Genomic DNA, 11,025 nt, shown 5'->3' with positions numbered 1-11,025 from the left:
CCTGGCATTGATGTTTTGTCACTATTGAATGCTAGGCGGTGCTTTTCACTCTAGTGTAGCATGAGACGGAGGTCTACAAACCCAACACAACGGGTCGTCAGGTTAGATGCAGAGTCATCCAGGAATGGCCACATTGCAATGACAGAGTGGGCAAGAAGGTGGCTGCGCTGTCAGCGTAAGTGGTCGCGAGAAGCATGAGGCGCTACCAGGAGACAGGCCAGTACAAGTCAGGAGACGGAGGAGCCGGAGAGGCGGCAACACAACCCAGCAGCAGCGACCGCGTACCTCCGCCTGTTGTCACAGGGCAAGCACTTTGCCAGAAGCCCTAGCCATAATATGACCTCCACAGGCCACAAATGGCTAGGCAGTGTTCTGCTCAAACGGTCAGAAACAGACTCCATGAGGGTGGGTATGAGGGGCCCGACGTCACACGTGGGGTTAGTGCTTACACCCAACACCGTGCAGACAGATACGCATATTGACTCAACGATAAACAAACAACCAAGATTAGGCAAACTTATGCGCGACTACTGCTCTGCTACTCTGGTCTTTCACAACACAACATGGATGTAAAAAGAGAGGTCATTTGCTCAAACGACTTATAACATCAACTAGTCTAGCAATACTACTGAGTGTCGGAACATACATCAAAGTTGGATCAGCCTGTAGTGTGGTTTTCCACTTTAATTTTGAGTGTGACTCCAAATCCAGACCTCCATGGGTTGATAAATTTGATTTCCATTGATATTTTTTGTGTGATTTTGTTGTCAGCACATTCAACTATGTAAAGAAAAAAGTATTTAATAAGAATATTTCATTCATTCAGATCTAGGATGTGTTATTTTAGTGTTCCCTTTATTTTTTTGAGCAGTGTATTTTCCATAAGCCAAAATATTGTATTTTCAGCTGTTTGAAGCTGGTGTACAAAACCGAAAACAGGACGCAAAAATAAAACTTGAGAACGGTTAGCATAGAAATAGCGCACATAGAACATATCTACCGCTTCTTAGGCTTGCTTTCAATGAGAATGACAGATCTATAACGCACATTTCTATGTGAATTTGGTCAGCTTGCCCCAAAAGTTACATATTTGCAGCTTTAACTCACATTTCTATATGCGTTTGGTCAGGTGGCCCAAAAAGTTACATTTTGCAGCTTTTATAGACCAATAAGAAAGAGTTCCAAAGCGCTCTGCCAGTAACAGCTAATTTTCAGTGTTCCCCCTCCCAGACAGTCTTTGCAAAACTCTTGCTTGAGAAATTCCTCTTTGCTAAGAAGCAATTTTTTTCTGTTTGACCATTTTCATTGAAAACAATCACATCAATGTACCTATTTGTTACCCAGAGAGTATTTGATATTGAGATAAAAACTGCCCCATTGGACCTTTTTAAAGTTATTTGTTTTTAGTCAGTGAGGTGTCTGAGACAGTGTCTGATTTACGTCAGGGGGCTACTGAGGGCACAATGTATGAGCAGCATCATATCTAAAGAAACATTATTGCCGCGTTCAAATAATAGTCGGAACTAGGAAATTCTGAAATGTCCGACCTGCTAACTGGTTGAATGCGACACGTGTATAACTACAACCAGTTAGCAAGTCTGAAATGCCCGAGTTTCCTAGTTTCGACTAGCGCGTGAACGCTGCTTACCACTGCTCGGATCATTTTTTTGACAACATCATCGCTGATGTATTTTGTATATATATGAAGTGTATTTGTAGCGGTCTAAATGACAAGCTGTCGTTTTTTGTTGCATCGAAGCATTTGTTTTGACATTCGAGGGTCCACCTATCGCCTTGTCCCTGACTTGTAAACCCTGCCCGCGGAAGCTGGGCGACCAAAGAGAGGGAGGGGTGCGCGGAGGTCTGTGGAAGGAAGGAGCGATTAGAAGAGAAGTCTACACGAGAACTCCGTTTTCTATTGTTCCTTGTCCGCAGCCGTCAGACACAGACGTTTTCGAGGTGCATCGAAAGCTGAACGTTATCAATTCTGGATTTCTTTATCCGATTCCTATCGTCCGGCATGAGGTTTAAAAGGAACGGCTCCTATACATTGAATAGGTAAGAGGCTTCCGTTCACTACTCAGGTTACGTTTAATATTCGCCACATCTCAGTGAAAGGGGTTTGGTTTATTTTTGCAGACGCAGTTGAAAAATGTTTGTCTTTGATATCGTCGGTATGATCAATTGCTTGTGACGTGATTTCGGTTCTTATTAACATTTCTATTGTTGAGGTAAAACGTGCTTTTCATATGCACGCTGCAACTGATGGAAGTAGTTGCTCTCACTACCAACCTGTTTCACTGAACTCACTCATTGTTATAAGAACGACAATGTCTTCCGAATTAACGTGCATAATTTGCCATGCCACGGCAAATAAGTGTTTTGACAGGTTTTTGGAGTTCGTGGACGTCTTCCTCTTGGTGTGGTTGAGTTTCGAATAATGGTTTGATGGTGCCAATTCTTTGGCTCATTTTCTGGTATCGACCTTTGCCATTGTGATGTTTATTTTGGTGGCGGGCTGGTCGAGTTGAGTAGAAACCTGAATATCAGGCTTAAGGGGTGGTCTCACTTCCTTATGTTTTCTCTCCTCCATTGAGAAGAAACCTAAACAAGTCTCGAGCTCTTTCCCTCCCTCTCTCTTTCCCTCCCTCTCTCTTTCCCTCCCTCTCTCTTTCCCTCCCTCTCTCTTTCCCTCCCTCCCTCTTTCCCTCCCTCCCTCTTTCCCTCCCTCCCTCTTCCTCCCTTTCTCCCTCCCTCCCTCTTCCCTCCCTCCTCTCTTCCTCCCTCTTCCCTCCTCTCTCCTCTCTCCCTCTTTCCCTCCCTCTCTCTTTCCCTCCCCTCCCTCTCTCTTTTCCCTCCCTCCCTCTCTCTTTCCCTCTTTCCCTCCCTCTCTCTTTCCTCTCCTTCTCTTTCCCTCTCTTTCCTCCCTCTCTCTTTCCCTCCCTCTCTCTTCCCTCTTTCCCTCCCTCTCTCTTTCCCTCCTCTCTCTTTCCCTCCTTCACTCTTTCCCTTTTTCCCTCTTTCCTTGTCTCTCCATCCTCCAAGAATTAGTACCAACTGCCCCCCACCCCCTGGTTCAACCACTTAGCAACTTTGGTGTGTGTGTGTGGTCACGTGGTCTGTTCTCCTCACCCACTTTCAGTTGACATGATTGCCCACTGCCCAGTAGGTCTATTCAAGTCCAGATCATTAGAATCCCAGTCACGCGTTTTATCCTCTCTCGCTCTTCTCTCCCTGGGCAGTGATTCATTCCCTCCTTCATTAGGTTATCTCCAAGTCACAAGTTTAATGAATGGACTTGCTTTGTCTTCCTCCATCTCCAAACCAAGCAGACTTCCTGCAGTTTGAACGCTTACGCCTGTCCCTCATGATCTCGTGTGGACAGACGATGTAAACATAAACGCTACCGTAGATCTGTCATGATGCAACTGGGGGTGTTTTGAGATGAGACGCAGCATTAGTTCCCAGTGCTTTTTGGGACAAATCACGATTTCGCAGGTGTTAGCGTCTTCAGAATTTCTAAAGGGGAGGGGATGTTTTGGCAGAGACGGTGGACCTCTTCTTCGTTCCCGTTTCTGATCCTCGTTTTGTCTTTTCACACGCATGGACCCTGACCTTAATCGAGCACCTGACCAATTATGCAAGACTGTAATTTTGGGGTAACGGAGATTACGGCCCTGGTAACTATTATGCCCAGCGCCTTGTCTTCATTTTGGGTGCTTTGACTACACACACACACACACACACACACACACACACAGAGTTCTTGCTGAAAGTGAGTGTTGATGTAATGGCAGGTTCCTTCCCTTTCCCTCTGGCACCGCTTTCCTCCTGGCCTTGTTATCAGCCACAGATCCTTCCGCAGCTCGCTCGCTCACACACGCGCATCCTGGCACTTGTGTAGTGCTGAAACACAAAGGAAGCTAATGAGTGCTGTGCAGTGAGCACACACCCACTCTATCACGCAGGCATAGCGGAGAAGTGTTATCGCTGCACTCCCTCCCTCCCTGCTCAATCAGGTGTGTGTGTGTGTGTGTGTGTGTGTGTGTGTGTGTGCGTAGCTCGGAGGCGTAATTAAAAGTGAGGCAGGAGAGGCCCTTGGCGACAGGCAGCGAGGGAGGGAGGAAGGAGGGATATGATGTCATGGGCTGTAAAAATGCTTTGGTTTGCTACTGCGGCTCTTCGCCTCATCTTTCATCTAAGAGAGGGAGAGGGGGGAGAGCGGTCCTCGCGTGGCGTGTGTCTGACAGGAAGAGAGCGTACAGTGTCACCTCGTTGTCGGGCCTTTTGATGAGACGGTAACTCAACCACTACACAATTCCAGGCTAATTCTAATGCGTTAGGGCCTTCTGAAGGTGAATCGCTCTCTTGCATGTGCACACACACACTAGCAGTATGCATACACCGACTCTTTGGTGCTGCTGTGATATAGCTTGCTGTGCAGAGTGTGAGGCGTGACAGTGAGTTGACGTGTGTGTGTGTTGCTAGGGTGGAGCCCAGAGCCTGGCTGTGATCATAGTCAATATTAATGATCTGTCTGTCCCATAGAGTTGTCTGCAGTCGTAGATTACTCAGACACACACACACACACTTCTCACACTCGCCTAATGGGGTGCTGCAGTCGGGACAGAGAGGACAGGATGATGGTGCTTTGAGGGAGAGGAAGAGTCAGAGAGCGAGTGAGAAAGGGGGAGCCGGAGGGAGAGTGTCCTTCACCTTGCATGCCCGCACTGACGATCACAGAGCTCTTCTGCGATTGGCTACATTCCTGGGGTGTGTGCCCGGAGCTCTAGCCACTCTGACGCAGCCATGTGAAAGAATGACGGGTGAACGCGTGTGTCTGTGTCCTTCTAGCCCATCCATGTTTGCTATTTAGCTCTTTCTCAACACCTCACACCGTCTCAGTGTGTTATCGCAGCAGTCGGCTTTGGTTTGCAGGTTCTGCTCTTCAGTACAGGCTATGGGCCCAGCTAACAGAGGTGTTAATAATCAACACATCTCTCTACCAGCGAGTGTGTTTAGACGTCGTTTGGTGTATACAGATGGTATAGATTGCTGCTAGGATAGAGCTCCCCCCTCTCTAAAGTCCGCCCTGTCCTTCTCAGCAGTTTGTTTATGCAAGTCTGTTTGCCAACCTAATCTTCCCGCCTTTCAAGTGAGAGCCAGCCAGAGAGGGAGGGGGGGAAGCGAGAGGGAAGGACAGAGAAGTAAAGAGGCAGGCTGCAGTAGCTCTAGTGAGAAGGAGCGAGAGGAACACACTTCGAACGGGCTCTGAGTTGTTGTGATAGGTCGTCTGTAACGCACGTTTGTCGGCGCGTGTGTGCGTTTGCTGATTGGACCGCAGAGAGAGAGAGAGTGTGTGTGGGTGGACGCCCTTCGTGAGCAGCCAGTGACGTGTGTGTGTGACAGAACGGGCTATACTGGAGCTGTGCGGCAGGACAGAGCCCCCCCTTCACCTGTAGAAGGAGAGAGCTGTGTGGGATCCTCACAGACCTGCCGCTGTCTGTGCTGCCAGCTGGATGGGGGTTCTTGTCTGCTGCGACTGCTTCTTCTATAGGTAGCTAGCTACTTCACTCTCTCTCTGTCTCTCTCTCTCTCGCTACTTGCTCGCTCTCTTTCTGAATGTGTCTCTCGTTGTTGTTTGTTTTCCCTGCTTGTGTCGTAACTTTTTTTTCTTTACATTTTGGTCCTGTACTTTCCCTCTCCCTGTCCCTCTGTGGCTGAAAACGGCTCTCTCTTCACCCTCCCTCCCCTTCCTCTCTCGGTTTCTGCGGTGTGGTTTGGAAGAGACAGTCTGAGGACAGTGCTGCTGTGGCAGCAGGGATTTTGCTGTAGTCAGACCGGGGAGGAGGGTAGCGGTTGAGGCTGGTTTGCGGAGGAATGGCACGGCGCCAGAGCCCTCTGGTGCTTGAGCCTCCTTTTTAGTTCGGAGTCAAGGCTGGTTAGAGGAGGATTGTCACTGGGCCAGAGACTAGGATGCATGTGCACAGGGTTAAGGCTGGCTTAGAGGAAGGATGGCATGCAGCCAGCCCATCCTCTCCTCCACTGCCCTGCCGGCGTCGCTCTGACTCTCTGCCTTGCTGTGTTTTTGTTTTGGACACTGTGTTCCTTCCCATGGCCTCTCTGTTTTCTGTTTGGTGCARCGGAGCAGTGTTTGGGAGATAGACKTTGACCTTCTCATACGGTTACRGCAGAACTAGTTTTGGTAGGGAACAGTTGTTGTTTACTTAGTGAGCGTAACATTAGTTAGCATAGCATGGTTACCTGGGCCATGTTAGCCAGTTTAGTAAGCATAGCATGGTTACCTGGGGCCAGTCTAGAACTGCTCGTTTCCTTAACAACCTGAGTCTTAGCCTAGGGGTTCTATACCAATGCAACGGCGCCTTAAAAACAAACTGAGGCTCGCTAAACTACCAGGCCTGCAACATAACGATAATCACTGGCAAGATCTTTAGAGGTGGCCGGGGCAGGTTATGACGGCTATAGCTAATGCTAAGCTCTGGGCTTTAACATTTGGCCGGTATTCATGCATGACTTATAAAATGGGCTAACATGGCTGGGCCATAGGTTTATTAAACGCTAACTGACTATATGCATTGGTCTACCTAGGCGCTCAGATGTTATGTTCGCTCAATCATGCTAGGTTACCTGGGCCACAGTTAGCCAGTTCTAGTTACCGCATAGCATGGTTACTGGGCACGTTAGCCAGTTTAGTAAGCATAGCTGGTTACCTGGGCACATTAGCCAGTTTAGTTAGCATAGCATGGTTACCTGGGCCACGTTAGCCAGTTTAGTTAAGCATAGCATGGTTACCTGGGCCATTACCAGTTTAGTAGCATAGCATGGTTACCTGGGCGCACGTTCAGTAGGCATTAAGCAAATGTTGTATGCCATATAAAAAAAAAATACAGATCTAGGATCAGCTCCGCCTCTTTACATCGTAACCTGAACCATTAAGGGGAGAACACACAACTGACCTCGTAGCAGCTTCTAGGAGCAACTTTACACTACTCCTACGCGCTCTTGAGGGTTCAGAGAGAGTTGACTTAGCATCATGCTTACAGATGGCTGTGAGTTAGTTAGATGAGCTCTTTCCCCCTTTTTATATGTGCTTGTGGGGTTAACCAGCTTTAGTTGCACTACTGCTATATATAAACAGAGGGTTTGATGAGGGCCAAACTGTTGCGCGCACATGTACACACACACACACACACACACACATACATACATACATACAGCTGCATCGGATTAGACCGTCAGGCCCTCTGTGTGATTCAGAACTGTTTACACTCCCTCCCTTTTCCTAGCTAGTGTGAAGAACAGCCAGCCCTTTGTGTGTGAGTGTGTGTTTCTGTCCGTGTGTGTGTCCGAACGCATGACTGTGTGTGTGCACCTATAGGTAAAACACACAGTAGCTTTGTGAACGCACGGCCCACTGCCAGGAACTGTATTATCTTCCTCTCTACACTTCGCAGGTCAATTATCACCAGTCCTGAGGCAGGGCGTGGCTTCTGCGCAGCTGTCGTTTTATTGGGTCATTAAGGAAAAGRACAGATCAGTTCTATTTCTGGCACTACTTCCTGTCTACCTCAGCACCTCTGCCAGCCAATCAGGGGGTTTGGCTGTGACGCCGTTGTTTTCGATTGATTGGGTGTTTTTTTTTGCTTTGCACACACCCACACAAGGTCCTTGTTGACCTWAGCTCCAGTCCAATACCCAACTCTCAAACAGACATGGCTGAGAAGTAATGCAGCGTTGTGTGCTTTCTGCTCTGACCATAAGAGTTTCACTCCTCTGACTGGTTCAGCCCGCGTCAGGATGGGTCCAAATGATGTTGTTTGGAGGACAGGCTGAGGTTACAGGTAATGTAACGGGCAGATGATACGCGGTGACAGTGCCACGCTCCTTTTTCTGTACACATGCGCTTCTTATCCGAATAGGGTAGGCTTTAACAGGTCCTCGCCACTTCTTCACTCTATGAGTGAGACACTGAGAGGATCAGAGAAAGGAACATGGGGTGACCGGGTAAACTAAAGCAATGGTTTTGGCTGACTTTGACAGACACAGCTCCACAAAGAAAAGTAGTCAGATTCTAAGTAAGTTGTAGTAGACTTTAGTGTCTTTAACCTCCAGGGTTAGTCTGTGAGAATGATCCTGTTTGACCTGAACACACACACACACACACACACACACACACTGGGGCCTCCCGCACGTGACTGATAAAGCACTGTGTCAGTGTGAGTAGAGGAGACGCAAACCTAACACAGCGCACGCGGTAGAATTCAATTAGCCTTCGGCCCTGCAAGCCACGGCTCCATTCACGCGTGAGTATCTGATGCCTGGTTTTGGAGCTTAGTGCTTAGTGGTTCCTCTGTCTGGCCAAGGTGTGTGTGTGTGTGTGTGTGTGTGTGTGTGTGTGTGTTTGTGTTCTCCAGCTGGAGGTCAAGAGCAGAAGGGTCTTCTCCTCTCCAAGGCTGTAGAGAGGGGACAGGCAGACGTTACTCTAAAACATTGGTTGAAGAGGCCGCCGCGAATGCAGTTTTTTTTTTTTTTTGGTACGGTGTCTGTTACTTCTCGGGATGCGCTGTGTTTTTGGTTTTGGGGCGCCGCAGAAATGTGGTGTTGATGCCACAGAGGGTGACTACAGCTTGGAACATTCAGAACCCGAGGCTCCTTTCACGCTACAACAATGGCCCCTGAGAGAGTGTGTGTTGTTAGTGTGCCTTGTGTCTGTTATTAGGCCGTGGTCGGCAGGCCTGGCCCATTCTACACTGCTGAGCGTTCCACAAGGGCTGTGTTCTCCTCCTAAAACCACCTCACTCCTCCATACTACATGTCTCCCGGCCCAAACCCTGTCGCCTGTCGCTCAAACATAGCTAAATTGGACCCGGCTTGGCAAGCCTCGACACAAGTGGAAAACTTACRCTTACGTAATGGGTTGACCAACATACATATCCACCTTTGGGCTGAGTATGGCGKGATTCTTTTCCTATAGGCTAGTTGCTAACGGACAGTCATCTGGTGACTGACTGCACCACCGGATATAGGTTTGACTGGAGCATGCAGCACAGACACACCCTGTCTGGCTGGCCAAGGGCCTGGGGGTGCGGGATGGGGACTTTGGAGCAGACTGTGGACAAAGGGTCTAGTGGCTCAACCGTTGCAGAAGGAATGGTGGAATGAAAGGAAGGGCCTGGGTTATGACTCTGCTTCCATTGTCAGCTGTTAGTTTTCAGACTTGATTTTTTTATTTAGTTTCAGTTTGATAAAAATGTCTTTGTCGTTTTTTAAAATTTTGTTTAGTTAACATTTTAGTGTTAGGTATATAAATTAGCCAAMCGGGTCATCGGGAGGGATCAGCCAATGAAGTTGGAAGCCTCACCTAGTTGACCCAATCAAAATGACAGAAGTCCTCAATGGTGCTGCCATGCTAACCCAGTMTTTTGGCCACTAGAGGACTCCATAGACAGGACATAGGTTTGGTGAGGTTTCAATTATAACTCCATCTTAATGGGACTTGGATTTAAAGGGTAAGCACCTAGACTGGTGGGAAAATATGGCTGGAAGGAGACTTGCCTGCGTTTCAACAAAGCCAATGTTTTTTTTTTTTTACTTGAGTAGTAGATGTAAGACGAATCGATTACCTTTACCTGACACAAAAAGAGAGGGGGAAAAATGACAAAGTCGTGGCACATTTAGATATATTATGAAATGTAATATTAAACATGTATCCCTGACTGACCTCTTCAAATAGGGTTAATAAAAACATAAGCGATACAACACTTCGCAMAGCTATCAGTTCACAGCCAGGCAGTTTCTTTCTCTCTCTCTGTGGGTGTGTGTTCAACCAAACACGATTTTCTGGTTGATCTTCAAGTAGACTCTGCGTTCCAGAGAGGTGGTCGTTCGTTTGTTTTCTCAAGCCCGATGACAGTTGTCCACAGACCAAATAATATTCTCTCCCTGAACACCACTTTTGTACTTTTTAAACACCTTTTCGAGTGGATGCAAGAAATCCAATTGCGATTCTCCCCATGTGACTCACCGTAAACWGTCTGGTCCCCCTCTGAGGTTGAAGAAACCACATGCAAGCAGAGTAATATCGTACCGGTGCTGCCCAGTCCTACTGATCAATTCAGTTGAGACTGACGGACTCGCTGTCCTTCTCTCCTTTCACCTGGCCTTAGCTCTGCAGTCTGCACAGGGTGGTGGCTTGCCTTACGTAACACTGAACTGCACAGGCAAGTGTGTGTGTGTGGAGCGCAGCCCTCCCTGGGTGCTGGCTCAGGCGACAGAGAGAAGAGATGACCTTGCTGTGACCTTACCTCCGCATTTAGAATTGCACCGTCAGCRTGAACCCACGCGCACACGCCTCCATAGAAAATGCACTTGGTCTTTTTGTGGCTGGCTAATAACGCTGCTGGATGATTCGACGTCATCCCTCACCTGCACAGCGGCTGTTAGACGAGGCTGTCCCTCGCGTCTCCTCTGGCTCCTGCAACGCGGCGGTGTAGGATAGGACGGTACGGATATATACTCTCTAATATGCTAGCTAGATGACACTTTCAGCGTATTGCTGCTGATGGCTAACGCCTGTCCAGTCCTTTCAGAACAACAGACGTGCCTATGGTTAGGGGCTAGGGCAGGAACAGTAGCTGTGTGCCTATCCTAAGGGCCTCCGGGAACAGAATGCAAAGACCAGGGGAGACGGGAAGTGTCTGGGCGCCTCACTTCCTTTTTCTGAAGTTTTTAACCGGGCGGGCGGGCGGGGGGGGGGGTCTTGTAGGTATGGCAAGTCCTTAACGCCTTCACATACCCAATGTTTCCAGGATTCCTGTCTCTCTTCGCTTGCTCTCTCCTATACCGCTCAAAACCTCATCTCTTACTACTTTCTTTCTGTCCACATAACGCTCGTGTCTCTCTCTCACCACACACCACCCCCTAGCCAGCAGCTGTTGTTAATATTGACTCTGTTCATGCAGTGACGCTTGTTCAAGCACTGTGGCCTTGTCATTTGTTTCAATT

General features: G+C 48.3%; 1 protein-coding gene across 4 annotated transcripts in view; it reads left to right on the top strand.

Moving 5' to 3' along the window:
* LOC111962154 (MOB kinase activator 2) overlaps positions 1-11,025 on the top strand; it is a 94,389-nt gene that overhangs the window by 36,589 nt on the left and 46,775 nt on the right. The window contains exon 1 of one of the 4 annotated variants that reach the window (XM_023985015.2): positions 1,678-2,058. The exons of 2 other annotated variants lie outside the window; for them this stretch is intronic. In XM_023985015.2, the coding sequence (XP_023840783.1) occupies positions 2,021-2,058 (38 nt within the window). In that variant the 5' untranslated portion in view covers positions 1,678-2,020. Of the gene's footprint in view, positions 1-1,677; positions 2,059-5,243; positions 5,558-11,025 lie in introns of those variants that run through there. One more of the 4 variants, XM_023985016.2, reaches the window with a different exon arrangement.

This window comes from Salvelinus sp. IW2-2015, linkage group LG4q.1:29, assembly GCF_002910315.2.
Source record: "Salvelinus sp. IW2-2015 linkage group LG4q.1:29, ASM291031v2, whole genome shotgun sequence".
NCBI classification, from domain to species: domain Eukaryota; kingdom Metazoa; phylum Chordata; class Actinopteri; order Salmoniformes; family Salmonidae; genus Salvelinus; species Salvelinus sp. IW2-2015.
This window is presented reverse-complemented; position numbering and strand designations above follow the sequence as displayed.